At 39.3% G+C, this 19,555-nt stretch overlaps 1 protein-coding gene across 11 annotated transcripts in view; it reads left to right on the top strand.

Annotated features, from left to right (window-relative positions):
* LOC124947940 (protein trachealess) overlaps window positions 1-19,555 on the top strand; it is an 85,986-nt gene that overhangs the window by 53,849 nt on the left and 12,582 nt on the right. The window contains exon 1 of one of the 11 annotated variants that reach the window (XM_047490787.1): window positions 13,051-13,809. The exons of 7 other annotated variants lie outside the window; for them this stretch is intronic. In XM_047490787.1, coding sequence (XP_047346743.1) covers window positions 13,673-13,809 — 137 coding nt within the window. In that variant the 5' untranslated portion in view covers window positions 13,051-13,672. Of the gene's footprint in view, window positions 1-13,050; window positions 13,873-19,555 lie in introns of those variants that run through there. 3 more of the 11 variants (XM_047490785.1, XM_047490788.1, XM_047490786.1) reach the window with 3 other exon arrangements.

The raw sequence follows: 19,555 nt of genomic DNA, 5'->3' as shown, positions 1-19,555 counted from the left end.
GAGAGATAAATAGAGAGAGAGAGAGAGGGAGGAGGGAGAGAAAGAGAGAGAAACGAAGACACAGAAACTTTTGCCGTCGTATCGACGATATATACATATGTATACATACTTACATCAAGCGCGCGTCTTAATTAATTGTCTGCTCGCGTAAACATTCCGCGATAGAGAGGCATATAAGGGAAATAACAATGACGCTTATACGAGCGAGCGAGCACCCAGAGATTAGGATGCGGAATTATGAACCGAGTTAAATCAGACGAGAGATTACATCGGTATGGTTATCTACCTCGGCTCTACTCGGTCCCTCCAGTTATTTGCTACGTTAAGATAAGAATTTTCTGGTTAACATCGAATATTCGCTAGACTTACAACCGGTTGTTCTGAAAACATGAAAAACAGAAAGAGAAAGAGAAAGAGAAATAAAGAGGAAAAAGAGAGAGAGAGAGAGAGAGAGAAAGAGAGAGAGAGAGAGAAAGAGAAAGAGAGAGAGAGAAAGAGACAGACAGAAAATCCAATAAGTCAGAGATTAAGATGAAAAAGAAATTTCGTTCCTGAAATAATTTGAAAGCTTTTTTTCCATCCCTCCCTCTGACCCGACCCCACCCCACTCCCTCCCTCGCATTCATCCATCGTTCCTCTTCCCAAAGCTTTCGTAGCTAAAAGCTAAAAAAAAAGGGGTGCATTAATTCACGTTCCAGTCCAGTCATTGGCCGTTCATCGTCCGTCTCGCATTCCAAGAGCGACACAATCGATATGTAGCGCGTTACGATTCGATGGACCGATTCGAGGTTATTCCGTTGAAAGGGAAAAGAGAAGAACGGAGTTCGAAAGAAAGAGGCCAACCAGCCAGCCAGCCAGCCAGCGAGCCAGCCAGCGAGCCAACAGTCATCCAGCCAGCCAGGCAGCCAGGCAGCCAGCCAGTCAACCGGCCGTCCGAGTGTGAAGGTATTCGAAACGCGAGCCTTGAAAAGCTCAGGAAAAATCCCCTAAGGGGTGCTCCGCCAGGACGTGGAAGGAAAAGACCCTTCCGGCGAGGCTGCCACCAAGATCGCAGGGTGCGACACCTCATTTCCTTATCTTTAACAGACCGTTACTCCTCCGTACTCCGTTACTCCTCACCAGGACATCCAAAACCCCACCTATCCTTTTACTCTATCCTCTTTCCTCTTTCCTCTTCTTTTATGGTGTCCTCTCCTTACGGCACTCTTCCTTTTTTTTTCTTTTTTTACGTCGCGAGGGACACCGCTCACTTCTCTCACTTCTTCTCTCACTTCTTCTCTCACTTCTCTCTCTCTCTCTCTCTCTCTCTCTCTCTTTCTCTCTCTCTCTCCTTTCTTTTATTCTTTTTGGCTCATGCGATGATCAAGGAATGTTTCTTTCTTTTTTCTTTTTTTTTTTTTTTTTCGTGAAAGAGATCCTTTCCTTTAAGGTCTTTGTTAAATGTAACCGATCTGGTATTATCGATTTTAGATCAAAGATCTGTGTTTAGGATAAAAATGATTAATCTTATGTTACGTTCGTTCGGTTCAAGTATTATTTGGATTTATGAATGAATTGATCTGTTTATGAATGAAATGAAACGTCATTTCGCTTACGTTGAAGTCTTTGTTAACTCAAATGAAATCAATGAAATATAGAAATGAAATGAATCATTCATTAACACTAGATTTACGATTGTATTGAGTTGTCCGGAAAGTTCATGCCGATTTTAGTAGATGGCGTAAAACAAAATCGGCACTTTCCAAACAATCCAATATATCTATTTCTATTCTAATCCGTCATATTTTGGTAGATACATTAAAATATGTTTTTTTCTTCTCCTTTTTTCTTTTCGTTATAACATTACTTTATATTCATCAATCAAAGTCAATATAAAAAACAATATTTATGATATTTCTAACTTGAAGCATGAAATCTGAAATCCTTCGAATCGACGAGTTCCATAAATCTAGTATTAATAAAATAAATCATCGTTTGGATATTCAATCTTCACTGTTAATTCTAAAATATAAATGAAACTCTAATTATATTAGGGGGACCGGAAAGTAATGTCGCTTTCTTAAATTAAATTCAAACGAATAAATTTTTAACAAGTTTTTATTTTTAATCACAATCAAATATCGATATGCGCAGAAACGACATTACTTTCCGATCCCCCTAATATATAGATAAAAAAAATAATTTTCTTTATTTTTTTCTTACCTTTTTTTAATTCCAATAGAGATCACTCAATCGATTTAAATCGAACGAATGTTATCGATAGTAAGAATGAAATTGGTCAAAGATGTGCCGTCATGATCTTTCTATCATCGTCCATCTCGTTCGACGTAGTTGAAAATGTAAAGTAGAGATAAGGTACGAATCTTGTCGGGTTCATCAGCATATAAAGTGCAAAGGAACGAAAGCCAAGTGTCACGTACGGATGCAGTGTCGCGAAGTATCTGCCTTGGCAAAGGGCAAAAACCATCAGTCAGAGGGAAGGCCTTCGGAGGGGATGTCCGTTTGGTGTTCACCCGCTGGCCAATAACACCCTCTCAACTTACTGCTAGGATCTAAAGTCGACGCGGCTCGTGAAAAATGATCGAGCCTAAATTGCTTGCTTACATGATAAATATACTCCTACTATGGTTACATATTGCTCTTGCTTGAGACTAAGACCAAGCAACGGACAGACTACTGTCCTTTTAAATTCAAAATTTTTTTCTCTCTTTTCTTTTTTTTCTTTTTCTTTATTTTTATTAGGACAATATTTCTATTCTACGTATGCATAAAGATTTGAACTGTGAACTGTGAATTTGATTACTTGGCTTCTTTCTTTCATTCTATTTTTCTTCTTTTTTTCTTTATTTTCTTTTGTTTTTCTCTAGTAAAACGTGAAAATTATGGTTACGGTCCTGGTAGATGAAGATCTAAACTGAAATCCTTTCACTTTCTTTCACAAAAAATATCTTTCGACTTCCGAACTGGTGTTGCACGCAAATGAAACGATCGTAAACGTGTTAGATCCTATAAGACATGATTATGCAATGGGGTGCCAGGTAAAGATACGAGGAAGATAGGAGGAAAGGCCAATTTCGAGACACGAATCGTCGCTCTTTTAAGTTGGCAGCTGACTTAAATTGTCTTTTTTATCGAACAAATTTTTTTCTTGATAAAAGACGAACGTTTTATGGAACAATTGTCTTGTATAAAATCTTTGCACGAATATCTTTTTCAAATATTTTTTTCTTTTTCTTTCTTTCTTTCTCTCTCTCTCTCTCTCTCTCTCTCTCTCTCTCTCTCTCTCTCTCTCTCTATCTTTTGTTATACTATTCTCTTTATGATAAGAAGTCTTCATACATAAAAAAAATTGATTTGGTTTGGTTTTCTATAAAAAGATGATATCGGAGGGTATAGAAAATACCGTTACACGAACGCACCCTTGATATTGTTTTACAGAATGGGGTGGGAGTTAGCCGAATCTCGGTTTTGATCTTACAGGTATAACACTAACAGAGACGTTAGATCGGTATAATATATTGCTGGACTGAACTTACCGTTATGTTGCCCTACAACGAGCGCCCGTCTGCAAAGATCAAGATCGAACCGTAGATTTAGGAAGGATCTTCTCATACCTTGCAAGTGGAATAACATTGTTTTTTTTTTCTTCTTTTTCGGTTTCCCCTCTCTCTCGCAATGATTTCTTGTAAGCAGTTCTACCATTCCGAAACTGTCGATGGTAGATAATAAACTCATCAAAGATCGTTGGCAATAAAAAGAACGGCTAGAGTTACTCGTATTTTTAACTTGGAATGTAAAAAGAAGAAAAAAATCATTAGATTTCCAAAGAAAAAGAAAAGAAAACAAAAAAGAACTTGCTTTCAAATTCGTACATGGGTATTCATCGAGAAACGAAGGATTAATGTATTGAACGCGAATCGTGGCACGAAGCGAGCTGCGGTTTGCGGTTGGACGCTTCGATGATCAACGTAACGACGGAATTGTAATTTGAAGTTACATACCAAGGAGCATCAAGCACATTATGCGTGCATTTCACGGCAGCTAAAAGCGTTACTCACGGTCCCCGATATATCATAGATTAGATTTGAAATATTATCTATATATCCAGTGATATATATCCGGTTTGTTTCTTGTGACTCTTGCCACCTAGCAGCATATCGCAGTTTTTATTATTTTCTCTAGCTACCATCGTAAAAGACGTATCACCGACACAAGCATTATCACATTCTTCGACACGCTCGATGTTTTACGTGTTCCTCGCATTTTATAACCTCTCTGTTAACTCATCGCTATTTTTTATGAGAAACTGAATCTACTCGTTCTTGTTTCTTTAATTTTTTATAGGAGATTGGCGGGAAAAATTCTGAAGACAATTTACGACTAAACGAAACGAAACGTTTATTGGGACATAGTAAAAATTGCAATTTCCTGGAATGTACTTACAATTTCTTTTTTCTTCGTAATAAATTGTTCTTAGATAAATAGTTGATTAAGTCGACTGACACAAGACGTTTATTGGATATAAGAAAAAATTGAAATTTTTCTGAGATAGAAATTTGTATTTGTAATAAACTTAAAAGAATTGAAATTTCCTGGAATATACATAACATTTATTTTTTTTTTTTTTTCATAATAAATTTGTTGTTAGATAAATAGTTGATTATATCGATGGACATGAAACATTTATCAGAGATAAGAAAAAATCGTAATTTTGCTGAAATAGAAATTTTTACGGGCAGTAAATTTGAGAAAATTGAAATTTCCTGGAATAAACCTAAAATTTTTTTTCTTCCTAATAAATTTGCCGTTAAATAAATAGTTCATCAAATCGACAAACACAAGACGTTCAACGAAGATAGAAATAATTGAAATTTTACTGAGATAAAAATTTGTGCCCGTAGTAAATTTGAAATAGTCGACCAAATCGATATTACGAGATCTTAAATACGAATTCTTGGCCGATCTCCAACCCTCGAAATCGTAGATTGTACCTTTAAAAAAAGAAAAGTTACCTTGGTAGTAGTCTTCTTCCGACAGCGGGTTAGTTACGACGACGTTCCTGATATCCCCCGCAAAAATAATAATTTAATAATTATCTTAGTGTCATCTGCATTTCTCTCTCCCTCTCTCTCCTTCTCTCTCCCTCTCTCTTCCTCTCTCTTTCTCCCTTCCCTCCTCTCTCTCTCTCTCTCTCTCTCTCTCTCTCTTGCGAGCTTGGGCTCGTTCCGTTATTTTCAACGGAAGAAAGATCACCTCTCGCAGAGCCCAAGCGGCTCGTTGAGTTGCCTACAACGGGAGCGAGAACGATAAACGTAATAATTTAAAAATAACACCGCAGGGGTGTAATCGTTTTCGCCCTGTATACGTTACATAGCTAATTATTGCCGAGATACCAACACTTCCGTTGAACATTTTTTATACTCTTGGTACGACGAAAGGAAGACCGTCGCATCGATAAAGTATAGCAAGATTGATTTCTCTGCTAATTAAGTACCCCATTTAAATATAATAATATAATAATATAATAATATAATAATTATAATAATATAATATGTATGTATGTATGTATATATATAGCTATATACATTATATACATGCACAAACACACACCCATTATTATTTTATATATAAAGCATATATGTAAACAAGCTATATAATTATACATGTAATTATGTTAATAGTTACGAAAAATAAAAGTAAAAAATGGAACAAGTTAAAAATTTAGAAAAATAAAATTTCTTATTTATTTCGAGTTAAATAAAATGCAGAAGTTCATCTATTAACATAATTTAGTTACCACTTTCATAATTGCCAGCTTAATCATATATCTATAATAAAAGTTAAATTTAATAAAAATTATATACAGCGATACACAAAATGTATACACATATATAAAATATTTCAAAACAATATTAAACAATGTTAAACAATTACTCTTAATTCGAAATGACAAAAGAAAGAAGAAAAGGTATGCAAAATTCAAAACAAATATTTTTAATTATAAAATCTCAAATTATTAAATTCGATCAGTAAGTTAAAGAAGGAAAATGAAGAGATCGAGAGAGTAAATGAAAAAGAATAGGAAGAAGAAGAAGAAAAAGATGTTGGTGGATTGCGTCGGCCGGCACGATTAGAAGAGAGTACGAAGAGAGTACGAAGAAAACAATCGCGGCCGGCTGCACGGGCTGCAAGTTGCTAGTAGTACTTAGCATGCGTCCCCCGATACGAAGGATTCCTTATTGTATCGTTGCACGTGAGCGTAATACACAAATATGGACTTGGCTGCGGGCTCGTCCCTACTTGAGTCTCGGTGATAACTCCGTCCTCATAATCATACATATAGATTTTCCCTCTTTCGTTAGACCAACCAAAGCGTCCTTAACAATTTTACCTTAACTCATGGTGAAACAACCATAAAATAATTATTTGTAAAGATATCAATGATAACTTTATGACAATGAATATTATTATTTGTTATATCATAAATATGTACATATTTACATTACAATACATTATTAGTTTTAAAAAATTCGTTTCATTGATGCGCGATCTTTTTCTTGAATATAAATATTTCATATTTAAATTATTCATTTTCACATAATTGTGTAAATTAATTAATACGTAACTTTATTTGTAATATTGAACAAATACGGAATTATTATCGATACTATCTCGATCTTAATATAATCTTTAAGTAATTACTTATAATTTGAAAAATTTAATTGATCGTACAATTATATCTAAGTAATATTTCAATGAATTAGGTATAAGAAAATTATAACTTTCTTAGTCCCAGTTTAATACTTAAATGTAAGATAATTTAGAAACAAGTTCTTCGACTCGTGACAGAGTTCGGTTGTCCAAGCACGCTAATCAGTCCCTCCTTCGATCGGATATGTTATCGCTTTTATGAATATAGTGATCCGTATCTAACCCTTTCCATGGCCATGCATCAGCGCGGACATAAACGTCGGGCATCGGGTAAAGAAGAGCCCATAAAATCCGCCCTCGCGGACGCGATAAGAGTTATCTCCATTCTCTAATTGAAAGTTAATTGGTCCACGAGAACTCAGAGTCGTAGGAAAAGGCAAAGCTTCGGTCTCGCGACCCCAGCCTAGAGCGGCAATTTAGGAGCACTCTACCTACAATAATGAGACCCTATCTTACGGACTACCGAGACACCCTCTCTCTCTCTCTCTCTCTCTTTGTGGATACACGTATTACCTACCGCGTTACGTGCACGTGAGAACCCGTCCCACGTGCTCGTAATAAACCGATCCTCTTCCTCCACGTAATCGAGAATTTCCGGCAAACACGTACCGACTCCGATGTATCAGAAAGAGAACGAGTGAGAAAGCCAGACAGAGATTGCGATCGAGACTTCGGAACAAGTGGCTAACTTGGCTGCTGCACGTGTCTCCTAAATAGCAACGTGCTAAACCCCTACGAGTCTCTTCTCTTCTACAGATACCGATCATCTGTCTCTATCGATTATCCGTTACGAATCGACAGGATATGCACATGCAAACCTTTGTTCGATCGATATATTACTAAGAAGATCTATGATTTGTTGTGCCAATGTAATCGTATGATACATCGTCTTTTTAGAAATGTTAGTTTCTTTCTCGTAAAAGGTAACGTAAAAGAAAACATTTGAAGAAAAAGGAAAACGATAGAGTGAGAAGTAGGGCCGAGCTTAGAGATTTTATCGACCTCTCGAAACAAGTGTCTCGCTCGAGAAGCGTGTCTCGTCCCTTTCTTTTCTTCTTTTCTATTTATTTTTTTTTTTTTTTTTTTTTTTTTAGTATTGTTATTGTTCTTACTAGGAGGACTTGCCAGTTTAGTAAGGGCTTTCTTTTCGCATTCGAATAACCTGTAAGAGTATTTTCTCGATTTAAGAAACTTGTCATCTTTTTCTTGTTTTTTCCTACTTTTTCTTCTTCTTCTTTTCCTATTTCTTCTTCTTCTTCTTTTTTTCTTCTTCTTCGTTTTCACAAAAAATTGTAATAGAAGATTTCCTCTTGAAAAAACAGAATCATAAGCAACGTGGGAGACGCACGTGACGGATTTCACATCTTGTAGGAGTTTAGCCTCGAGCTTAAACTGCGAGGAATGCAAAGATACGTTGTGAAAATATGAGGGTTAACGGTGATAAAAGAAAAAGAAAAAGAAAAAGAGAGGAACGTATGCGGCTCCTGTAATTTTTCAAATTGCATCCCAGTCATTCACCCTCCTCACGACGACCTCCGGCCTGAAAAACGGAAACGTTGTCTCTCCTACCCTTCGAATATCCTCCCTTCCGTCTTACTCACCGTCCCTGAGCTACTAAGGGTTGCTCTGGCTACTAACGAGAAACGAAGTTATTTGAGGGCTAGGGCAGAAAGGAGTCGAACAGTCATAATAATCAAGTGCGATTCGCGTTTATTGTCGGCGATTATTAGGTGACCTCCCTCCATTTTCTCAAAATAGATAAATATCTCTAGAGTTTTCTCAACGAAATGTTCTTATAAATAATAACAAAGGCGTGATAAATTAGAAACGTTCGTAATATATCGTAAACGTTACATACTACTTACATAATTCTGTACGATCATCGATCAGGAGTTGTCACGTATTCTATGATATACATGCTAAAAAAAAGTGTCGTCGAACTGTAGTCTAGTTTTTTTTCTTTTTTTTCCCCTTCTAGATATTGGTCCTCCTCGATCGTTAACGCGTCTCCTACGTAATTGCGTTTCTTTTTCAATTATGGTCCTACGGTAAAAAAGGGAGTGAGATAAGCAGCGTGACTCGTATAGTTAGGAAGCGATATTGTGACTTTTTTTTCTTCTTTCTTTAACGCAGAGGGAACAAAAGAACGTGAGCACAGAAAGAAATTCTCTAGCTCGCACGAGCAAAGTGGTCGTCGTACTACGCGAGGAACACCCTTCGTCGTTACTTAATTATTCTTTGGGAGCCTCGTTCGTCTCCGAAGAAGCCGATTGGCTTAACCTCGTTTCGACAACGACGGGGTGCGGTCGTGTTCTCGTTCAAACGACTATTTGTCTGGACTACTAGCTTCGTTCCTCTCTCTCTCTCTCTTTCTCTCTCTCTCTCTCTCTCTCTATCTATCTATCTATCTATCTATCTATCTCTCTCTCTCTCTCTCTCTCTCTCTCTCTCTCTCTTTCTCTCTCTCTTTCTCTCTCTCTCTCTCTCTTTCTCTCTCTTTCTCTTTCTCTCTCTCTCTCTTATACTCCGTCTATCTATCTATTTATCTTTACAATTTATGTCTTTCTTTATAGAAACAAAAAATGATACCTTCAGATATTATTTCATTTCGAAATCATGAAATCTTAGCTTTATTCAATAATCCTCACTTCATATATCATTATAATAATTCTGAAAAAAATGTCATGATTATAATTTCCTGATAAAATTTCACAAATCCATTTCATTAAAATGATAATAAAAAAGAAAATAAATAAATAAATTGTTACATAGGAATTCGTTGTATTTTAAAGAGAGTCTTCTTTCATAAATGAATATAAATAAAATATGTAGGTGACACGAAATATCGAAGTGGAACGTACAACTGGCATACCTGCGATCGCTTTCTTCGAAAAAAAAAAAAAAGAAAAACTTTTCCATCGAGTTAAACAACAAGATTATTTCTTTCCGTAGTCGAACAGAAAATTCTACCTAATTGAAATGCCAAGTCGCACCTTGGTCGTTCACCCGTGATCCGTGGACGTAAGCATTCGTCGAAGACGAATGATCAGGCTCCTCGATTAAAAATACGCCTGCCACGTAACTACGTACTATACTAAATCCCTTACAAAGCAGCCTTCATTTTACGTAAATTCGATAAGATTTATTGTTAAAAAATTCGATACGAAAATTCTGTCGGGTCAATCGATCCTACAAAGTTCCTCTTTGCTCGACGAAAAACGAAGCTCATGGTGAAAGCGACCATTCTTACATATACATACTTACAACTTCTTTATACACATTCACACATACATATATACACAGACAGACGTAGCAAGATAGGAATATTAAGACAGTACAATCGAGGCCATTTCGAGGCCGAAATCTGTGCCGATAGGCTGAATCCCGCAGTTGATTAGACTCTATTTACCAGAGCGAAGTTTAGTTAGTTCTAACCCACCCTACTTCGCTCTATTTCATCCCCTTTGTGGCAAATGAAGCGGCATGCAAGTCCACGAACGACCTCCTGGACCTTCTTTCACGATTAATTCACCAGTTTTGGTTAATTTTATTTTCTTTTTTTTTTTTGTTCATTTCCTTTTTTTTATTTTTGTTTTTTTTTTCTTTTCTTTTCCTTTTTTTATTGAACAAAAGCAAAGATGAAAAGCGAACAGAGGAATGTTTCCATGAGAAAATGTTACGCTCGTAGGAAGTCAGGATTCGATCGCATGAACGCTTCGAGTAGCGTACGTAGGTCCGAGTGACGAGAACAGACGACTAGTGCCGGAGAAAGTAGGGATTGGGGAAAGAAATAACAGGGTTCGACCCTATCGTCGGAGCAATCAAATCCCCCTTCAAGAACACACTGGCATTCAGTGAACTTTAAAATCAAGTAATGCCTATTAAAATAACAATACACCCTGCCAGTGTGCAGGTTAAACATTGTCTCGCCTAGGCTGAAGTCTGTCTGTCCGTCTTTCTCTTTCTCTTTCTCTCTTTCTCTCTATCTCTCTTTCTCTTCTTCCTACATTAGCATAGAGGATCGGATTACGACAATTAGGTTACGTATCACTACTGCTACGTACACCGAGTACCTAATACTCGCTCGAATACCCGACACGTACCCTTTAATATCTTAATCAAAGCTTCCTCTAATAGAATTTTACCAACTCATAAGGATTGTTTGCTTCAAGAGACACCCAACCTTTAGTTGGTTCTATCAACTAAACATACTAAATCAAACTAAGCATACGTTGTCTTTTGTAAACGATACTATAATGATTTATTAGGGTACTCGAATAAATTGCGATGTTTCTAATAAACAAAAACGATCTTTTCTTTCTTATTTTTTTGCGAAAATGATAAAATGTTACTTTTTTTATTATTGTCGTGTTCATTTATCGTAACGGATGTCATTATGATTTTCGTATAAAATATTTTTAATTGGATGAATTTATCTGACCTATATTCATCGACGAAAGCGAGACAGAAAGAAAGAGTGAGAGAGAGAGAGAGAGATATAATCGATCGATACGATCAGCTGTTTCCTCGTGCTTAATAGTCATTGAAAATCCTCCAGGACGAAGCCTGCAGGCAGATAAAGCAACGCTGCTGCGAGCTCCCTACCTCTCCCAAGGGAACATTTTGGGACGGTCGACCTCTTATAAATATTGGAGACGGCTATGTAAGTCCAAAGACTAGCGTGTGCTCGACTACTGTGCCAATTTGCAGATCCGTTTCGATCTCTTTCTCCCATAGATATCTAATTGCTTTTCTCCGATCGTTTTCGCTGTGTTACAAAGTGTCGATAGTTACAGCCAATAGCTATTGCAACTATTTTAAGATCGTTCGAATCGCGTGGTTTGCATGAAAGAATCTAATCATCGCAACTCATCAAACGTGAGAAATCAACGGATTGTGAAACAAACGTGTCGTGGAAAGTTATACCTAACAATTAATGTTAGCAAGCATCATATGTTCGATACAATGAGCAAACTTTCGCCATGAGATCGAAGAAAGATTAGAATTATCTATTTTTGAGAGGCACTCGTCGAATTAGTATATTATTCTGGAATGTCACAGGAAGAAGTTAGAAGAATTTCTTTAAGATAAAAAATTGAATCAATAATTTAATATCGAGTCGATTTGCGAGTAACCGTGCTATGGTGACATAGAAAAAAAAGAAAATAGACAAAGAATAGTTCGATCGTGGTACGAGCGAATAGAAGTAAGAATGGAGGTGAGGCTAGTCGTTGAAGTGGTTGTCAACCACCGTGGCGCCAGCGATCTAACGGCCGGTGCTGACAACCGGATGCGAGAAGAGAGACCGATACTCGCCTCGTGAGCTCCCTCGTCGTCGGCCATTAGCATGCAGCCCTCGGACGTACATATTTTGGGGAGTCCTCGCGAAGAATACCAATATTCCCGCTTTGACATTCCAATAAAACGCGGCCGTTTTGTTTATGAGCTTGTACGTAGTTGGTGAGTGGTGTGTATGAGCATGTGTGTGTGTGTGCAATAGAAAGAGACAGAGACAGTGTCTACCTCGGACGCACGTACGCTTTCTCTCTCTTTCTCTCTCTCTCCTTCCCTCGCACATACTCCCCACCTCCTTCCGAGATGGTTACATCAAAACGCATGAATGGTATTGGAGATTGAAATGGGAACGAGGAGAAAGGGGTTCGAGGGCTGGTCTAGCCGCACCTACGCATCACACCGCGAAGATTATTTTGAGAGATGGCGGGTAGAATTCGATGATTCCATCGGCGATGACGCCTGACAACTTCATAATCCTACTCTCGAAGGTATGTACTATGATGCATGCAAAGGTATCTACGCTGTAGATACCTGTACCGCGGGAAAAAGAAGAACTGGACGAGTAAGGAAAGTGAAAGAATCCGGTAGAAAGCTGAATGCACGTGGCTGTCTTTTTCCTTAGGAGTTTAGAAGAGGAAGAGAGGGATGTTGGTCCATCGGAGGATCTACGGGGCGTCCAGTGAGAAGGATATTAACCAGCCAGGAAACGTCGTTAGGTGAAATGGGCGGAGCATTGTAGAGGCTACCGAAGGAGCTGAGAGTGGCTTGCAAGAGAGGGAAAGATTCCTTTTTGTTGAGTCGCATTCGTTCGATGTTGGGCGGTCCTTCTGTGAGTAGCATTTCTCGCGATGGGCGTGTCGAATGGGCGTGGCTTATCCCGCCTACTCGCGGACAACTCGGCTTCTCCCACTCTCTTTCTTTCTATCTTGCCCTCTCTCTCTCTTTCTCATCTTCTGGGAGCTTCGCGTGCGCGAGCGTGGGCGAAAAGCGTCTCGTCCTCCTTCCTTCTCGACGTCTCGTCAACGAGACGGTACAGTCCCGTCTGGTCTCCCGTCCGGTCACGAGCCGTCGCGTTACTGCTATCCCCTCCACTAAACCCCTATCTCCGTCTTCTTTTCTTTCTCTTTCTCTCTCTCCCCTCTCGTCCTCCTACTCTCTCTCTCTCTTTTTCTCTCTATCTCTTTCTCTCTCTCTCTCTCTCTCTCTCTCTATTTCTCACTCTCTCACTCTCTTAAGGGGAGCACCGATTCGGGGACTTTGTCCGGTCGCGCGCGCGTCGCGCATCGCGCGCGATTCGAGTACTCGGCGCTTCGTGACGCAGCCCTTCGAACGTGTCGCGTTGCTCCGCTCCTTCTTCGTGACCCTTCTCGTCTTCTTCGTTTTCCTTACTTCTTCCGACGAGTCCTCGCTCGTTCTTGCGAGCATGGGACTCCGTGATCGCGAGGGTAATCGACCCTAAAAGATACGTCAATGATGACGACGACCTTGAAAATACATTGGTTTTTCGTGGACAAATAAGTGACCCATAAAAATACGCAGATACATTTTTTGCTAAAAGTGGACAGTGAATAATTCTTGGATTGAATTGTGTTCGTTGGATTGTTAGTGTGCTTGATAATCGTCGCGTGAAAGTATAGAAGAAAGTGGAAGGTGCTTCAGAGAGGAGATGTTGCCCTATCAGGTGGCCATGGATTATGGAAGCTTTCAGCGGCAAAGTCCGGTCGGGGTCGGTGTCGGGGTCGGTGGACCCCATCAGGGGGCTGCCGGGGCGCTCAACATCAACCCCGCGTTCACGCACTCCTGGTTCGTACCGGCGGACCTCTGTGTCCCGTACAAACAGAGTCAGGGTCCTCTCCTCGAGCCAGGGCATGTTGTTTCTCTTATACTTATTTCTTTAATATCTACGCTTAGTGCTTATCGTTAGAATCTTGCGTTTATTTTATCGGAGAGTCACCGCAACGTGCGTTACTCGTTACAAGGAACGCTCGGCAAGTCGACTGCGAATGTTTTAAATTTCAATAACCAACGATTAGTTCTTTGCAAAGTGATTCCTAAGCAGATCTTATATGTTAGAGAATGTACGATATTAAGAGACAAATACGAGCTTTCCTCGTATGACGTAAAGGATAAATTAGCGAACGATGATCATCGATGATTAAATATTTATCATAATGAAAATTAGAATCAATTAAACTATTCATATCCATTTTAGAAATAATGAAAAACTTAACGATTAAGAAAGACCAGGATGACAATAATATCCCGTAGGGATTGTTTGTTCAAACTATCGGAATAAATCGCGCACGGCTAATCCTGTAAAAATGTAGGGATTCGACGAACGTCGAATTACGCAGGTAGTACGCTGGCAAACCTTTTTCGTCTTCGAGATCGACAATTTTTGCGGCCCCTATGAAATCAGGCGAAAGAACGTGATAGTACGTCGGGGGTATCTAGAGTCCCACGAGAGCTCTGTCACAGTGAGTGGATAATGGTAATGGTGATGGGTAGCGGTAGGGCTGCCGATGGTGGAGGCGGTGGCGGTGGTGGCGAGACGACGTTGGTCGTGCCGGTGACGGTGACGGCAGTGGATATAAGGCGTGAGGGTGGTAAACCGATGGTGCAGATGAGTACGTCACGCCACGGCAGTAAACCCGATGCGATCGGAAGAACGCTGATGCTGACGAGGCAACCCGGGGAGCCGTCAACGACGTTACCTTTACCTCTTTCTTCTTTTCTAGCTCCTTCTTTTCTACGATCTTCTACTAACTAATCTCCATCGTTCGGACTCTACCGTGAGGGTGTTTTCTTAATCTTTTTTATATACTTGATATACTGCCTTAACTTTTTTGCAAAGTAATAAAATGAAACAAATCATTTTAAAAAAAGAACATGTTATTTAATGATTATATGAAGATTAATAGTCTAACGAACGGAATCATTGATTGAGAAAGTGATGGTCAAGCAAGATTCTTGATAATGCAAAGTAAAATAAAGAATGGTCAAGCAAGATTCTTGATAATGCAAAGTAAGATAAAGAAAATTATTGTAAAGGATAGGCTATTTTAAGTTGTGAATATAAATATGAGCAGAGTAACGTATAGAGTCAAGCAAAACTCTTGGAATAAAGAGACTTATTGTAAAAGATAGATTATATTAAGTTGCGAATATAAATGTGAGTAGGAATGTGAGTAGCGAATGGAATGGACTGATAAAGCAATAATCGTTTATAAACATAAATTTTACGAATTATCTTATTGATAAAGTAGAAAGAAATAATAATTCAATAAGATGAACTATTTTAAGTCGCGAAGAATAATATATAATTAATAATACAGGAACGACATAAAGACAGTTTGAAAGATGTTAATTTTTTAATTACTTAGGTAATAGTAAATAAAATTAAATATTAAACTAAAAACATAAAATAAAATTCTGAAAGCAGAAAATAGTTCTATAAAATATTAAATCGTTAACAATAATGAATAGAATAAGGAAGGTAGTCATTGAATGATAGAATGGCGAGGTGAAGATCAGTGACCGCAGTTAGGTGTACGAGTCAAGCCATTGGGAGAAGGTGTCGCCGTGGTAGTTGGTGCGTTGCCTGGCTCACGTTCCCGGAAGTTAAGACATGAGAATGTCCGGATACGAGACGTGCACGTGAGACCCTTGGAAGACCTCTGGTTTCTTCCAACTCCGAGCACATAGCCTTAATACCGTATCGTAGAATTGTCTGTTTCGTTCGGTAATAATTTTCTGAAAATTTCGATAAAACGTAAAAAAAATGGGACGATTTGCAGAATCGATTTCTTTAAGAGGAAAAGATCAAACGGTTAAAATGGGGCCAAGTTGAGGGAAGATTTTTACCTAAATTGAAATAGCAGGTATCTCATTTGCCTTATTGGGTTAAAAGTTGGACGAGACCACCTTGGTGGATTAAGCTCATCGGATTTCCGAGGTAGCTACTTCCATCGAAAACTTTGTCCCTTATTAAAGTCCTAAGAAGAACCCTTCCAAGATCACGAGAATGAGTCTTGGAGTGTTTTTTCAAGACGTAGAGCCGGAAATCGATGAAAAGCTTCTAACTCTCTACGTAGCATGTTTGTACATTGTACTATCATGAACGTTGACCTTTTGCGACAAGCGAGATGTAAAGGAAGTCTCTTTCGAACAAAACTGCGACTTGTTCGTGCTGGAGTAGTGCGTTTACCAAAAGTTCTCAGGCTCGACCTCCGCTCGGACACATCGAGAAACTCATCACGTAGACTTTAAACCCTCCCTTATCTGCGCGTCATCAAGAAGCAACTTCCCTTCCACTCTATCCCTCTCTCTTTTCCTTTCTCTTCTTTTACCTCTCTCTTTCGATCTTTCTTTCATCTTTTTCCCTACCTATCTCTTTTTCTCTCTCTCTTCCTCCTTCCCTCCCACCCGCCCTCTCTCCTTTCACCCCGTATGTATGTATATACATATATCCCTGTCGACGACTATTCTCTGTCCTTCGTGCCGCCATGTCTTCCTTCCTCTATTCCTCGTTGCAGCGTAATCGTAAGCATATACCTACGTGATTTTTATCAGCGGATGTAGTTTTGAATAGCTTCGTGTCTAGAGAAAACGTCCTAGAGTTCATTCAGATTCTCTAGTTCTTTTTTCAGAAAATATTTTCGGTGTCTTCGAAATTGTGTTAAGTTGTAAAGGAGCGGGGGATAGACCAAATGATCGAGTTCTCTTTCCCTTTCTTTACAATTGTAATAATTACAACTATCGGATAAGAGGGCTAGTAAGGAAGCTTTTCTTTCTGCTCATTCGATTCGAGTAATAAATTATGTAGGAGATTTGCAAGCAGCTTATGCAATCCGACGATGTAACGGGCAGAAGGCTACGTTTTCTCTTTGATAGAGACTTCTTAAGCCTCGACACGATCGTCAACCGTTGTGTCATGAATCAAACCGTAGGCCATACTTTGGTCCATTTGAAGGAAGAAACGTATCATGAATTATTCATAAAGCGGAATGAAAGCTGAATTTGAAATATAGGTGCGGACAGTTCGATACGACGGGTTTATAAAAATATATATATATCGTTATGACTAGTGTGGTGTCCATCTCTAGCAATGCGTCCGCATATCGAAAAAGGGAAATATTTTTTCCGGAAAATCGACGTTGTCGGCGAAACACAAAATTTGTTTCTTTTTTTTCTTTTTTTTTTTTTTTGCTCTTTCTGTTTTTTCTTTTGTAATATATCAACTACCACATCACATAGACATTTATTTGTTTTCAACATATTTTTGGACTTTTGTTCAGAATTCCGTAGGGGGTGGTTTAGTAAGAGGGTGGTTGGTTGCTTTTCACCCCAGTATACGTTCCTCTCGTTATCGGGCGGTCACCGGAAATGACGTTTCTTTTTGTCAAAGTGCTACAAAAGCTTAGGCGTCTGATAGCCGAAAGGGCGGCCGCGAAAGAAAATTATGTCGAAACTGGAGCCCGTAACATTAGGAGCATTGTATTGTAGCGCGAGACTACGACTCTCGAGGGAACAGGGTGGGAAGGCAAGGCAAGGCAGCTTTGGTCCTTCTCCAACTCACGTTTCTGCCTCCATATCGACTAACACAGAAAGTCGTCCACACGGAGCCACGGCACGAAGCCACGGACGGAATGGGACATGCCCTCAGGTGGTGCTCCAGAGCGGCAAATGAATTGTTTAATTGAATTAGTCGACGAGCTGGTGCCACGATGCGCATTATAATTTCCGCGAGCTCAATGCTCTTTCTTTCATGTGCGGCTTTTATGAAAGCAAGTGGGACGAAGCGATCGAGTCGAAGAAAGGGAATCGGATGGTAAGATCAAAGGAAAAGAAACAGAAAAATGTAAAAGTAACCACCGGCATCACCTCTAATCTCGTCGTCTCATTGGACTAAGAATTATTAATGTCAGCCACTTGACACTCTTGCATCGTAGTAGTCGTTGTTGACTTGACCCATCGTATCTCTTAGCAGGCCTAAGTAGATGTTAGAACACGTTGCAAGAAGGGTAGAAAAGAGAAAAAAGCATGGGGGATGTAAGAAGGGAGAAAGAGGGTCCGAAAAAGAAAGAAAAGAAGAAAGGTGGAGAGAGCGATCGGTTCCGCGAGAGACTTCTATTTCTTTACCCCGAGGGACTCCCGGTAGGGCCTTGTGCTCGACTGCCGCCCAATTTCAACCAATTTGGCCGAAAGTTGGGCGTAATTTTATTTTCACACGTCTGCAGTCACCACCAACTCGTACAGTGTGCGGCTCGTTCGTGCGAAGGCAACACCAACTATATACCATCAGCACCAGCAATAGCAGCTTCGAACCAGCTACAGTTCTTTCTGCCTACTCGTATCGTACCTCTGGGGAGATGGACCTAACTCGTGAAGGATCGTAAGAAAACGAAGGGACGAAATAGGAACGGTCTTGCTACCCACCACCCCAAAGCCACCGTCCCAATCCTTTTATCTTTGCACAATCAGCAACGAAAGGTGATTCGTGTAATCGCTCTTTGATCCATGTACCGTTGCCAGGATCGTTCTTTTTAAAAAAATTGGTAAATAAAAGAACATCGCTGAGAAGAAAAGTAACCATTGTACGAATCTAAAAACTATTTCATCGTTCTATGATGACTGTTTTTGTTAAATTTAGATATAAATTGGATATTAATATTATCCCTTTGGGAAAAAAGTTTTCATCTGGTCCGTAGAACTCGAGGGAGTTTGAGTGCGTTTATAAAATCAAAAAACAAGATTCCCGCGGAGCCAATGGCTCGCACCGAAGGAAACTTACCCTTACTCGAGCAGACTTTTTACGACCTTTGACTCCCGCGACAAAGATGAAAATAATAGGTTACCACAGGTTGGCGGTATTTGCACATTCCCCTCCTCGCCCCTTTCTCTTCTTTACTGGGGTTTTCAAAGAGAACGGGGGGAGAAGGATTGTCATTTTACAGTCGTTAAGCGCAATAGCGGTCTAATAAAAAGCCCATCTCGTTTTCAACCCTTCTTAAGTTGAGACGGCACATTTAATTGCGTCGCTTTAGTTTTTCTCGGATTAGTCCTTACCGGTAAATGTACCGTGAACATAGAAGAGTATTTCTTCGAGAGTACTTTTAATAAATCTCTTTAAGCAACGAAAAAGACGATTGATCGTTTCCACGTAGAGATCGTTCATTGGACGGTTTAAACGTAAAATCGGTATCAAGGGGCAGTCTACGGGGCGTGGTTACGTTACAGTGGTATTCACTCGACCACATTCACTGGCTTGTCAGCAAACACGGGCTTGATAGCGCTTGAATAATGTATGCTGCTTAAGCGGTAGCCGCTTTACCGCGTATTGCCGTATCACCGTGACATCCCTGTACTTGCCACGCCTCTTCTTCGTTACCTATTTCTCTTTGAGAGTTCGGTCGCTGGTACATTATGGTTTACGTAAAAAAGGAAAAAAAGAAAAACAATATGAAAAATAACAATGACGAAGATGACGACAACGGAAAACTTTAAATTAAAGAAAAAAAAAATGATTTTTAGGTGTTATATATGAAAA

Source organism: Vespa velutina, chromosome 3 (assembly GCF_912470025.1).
Source record: "Vespa velutina chromosome 3, iVesVel2.1, whole genome shotgun sequence".
NCBI lineage: Eukaryota > Metazoa > Arthropoda > Insecta > Hymenoptera > Vespidae > Vespa > Vespa velutina.
Note: the sequence above shows the minus strand (reverse complement) of the source record. Positions and strands in the feature narration are given on the sequence as shown.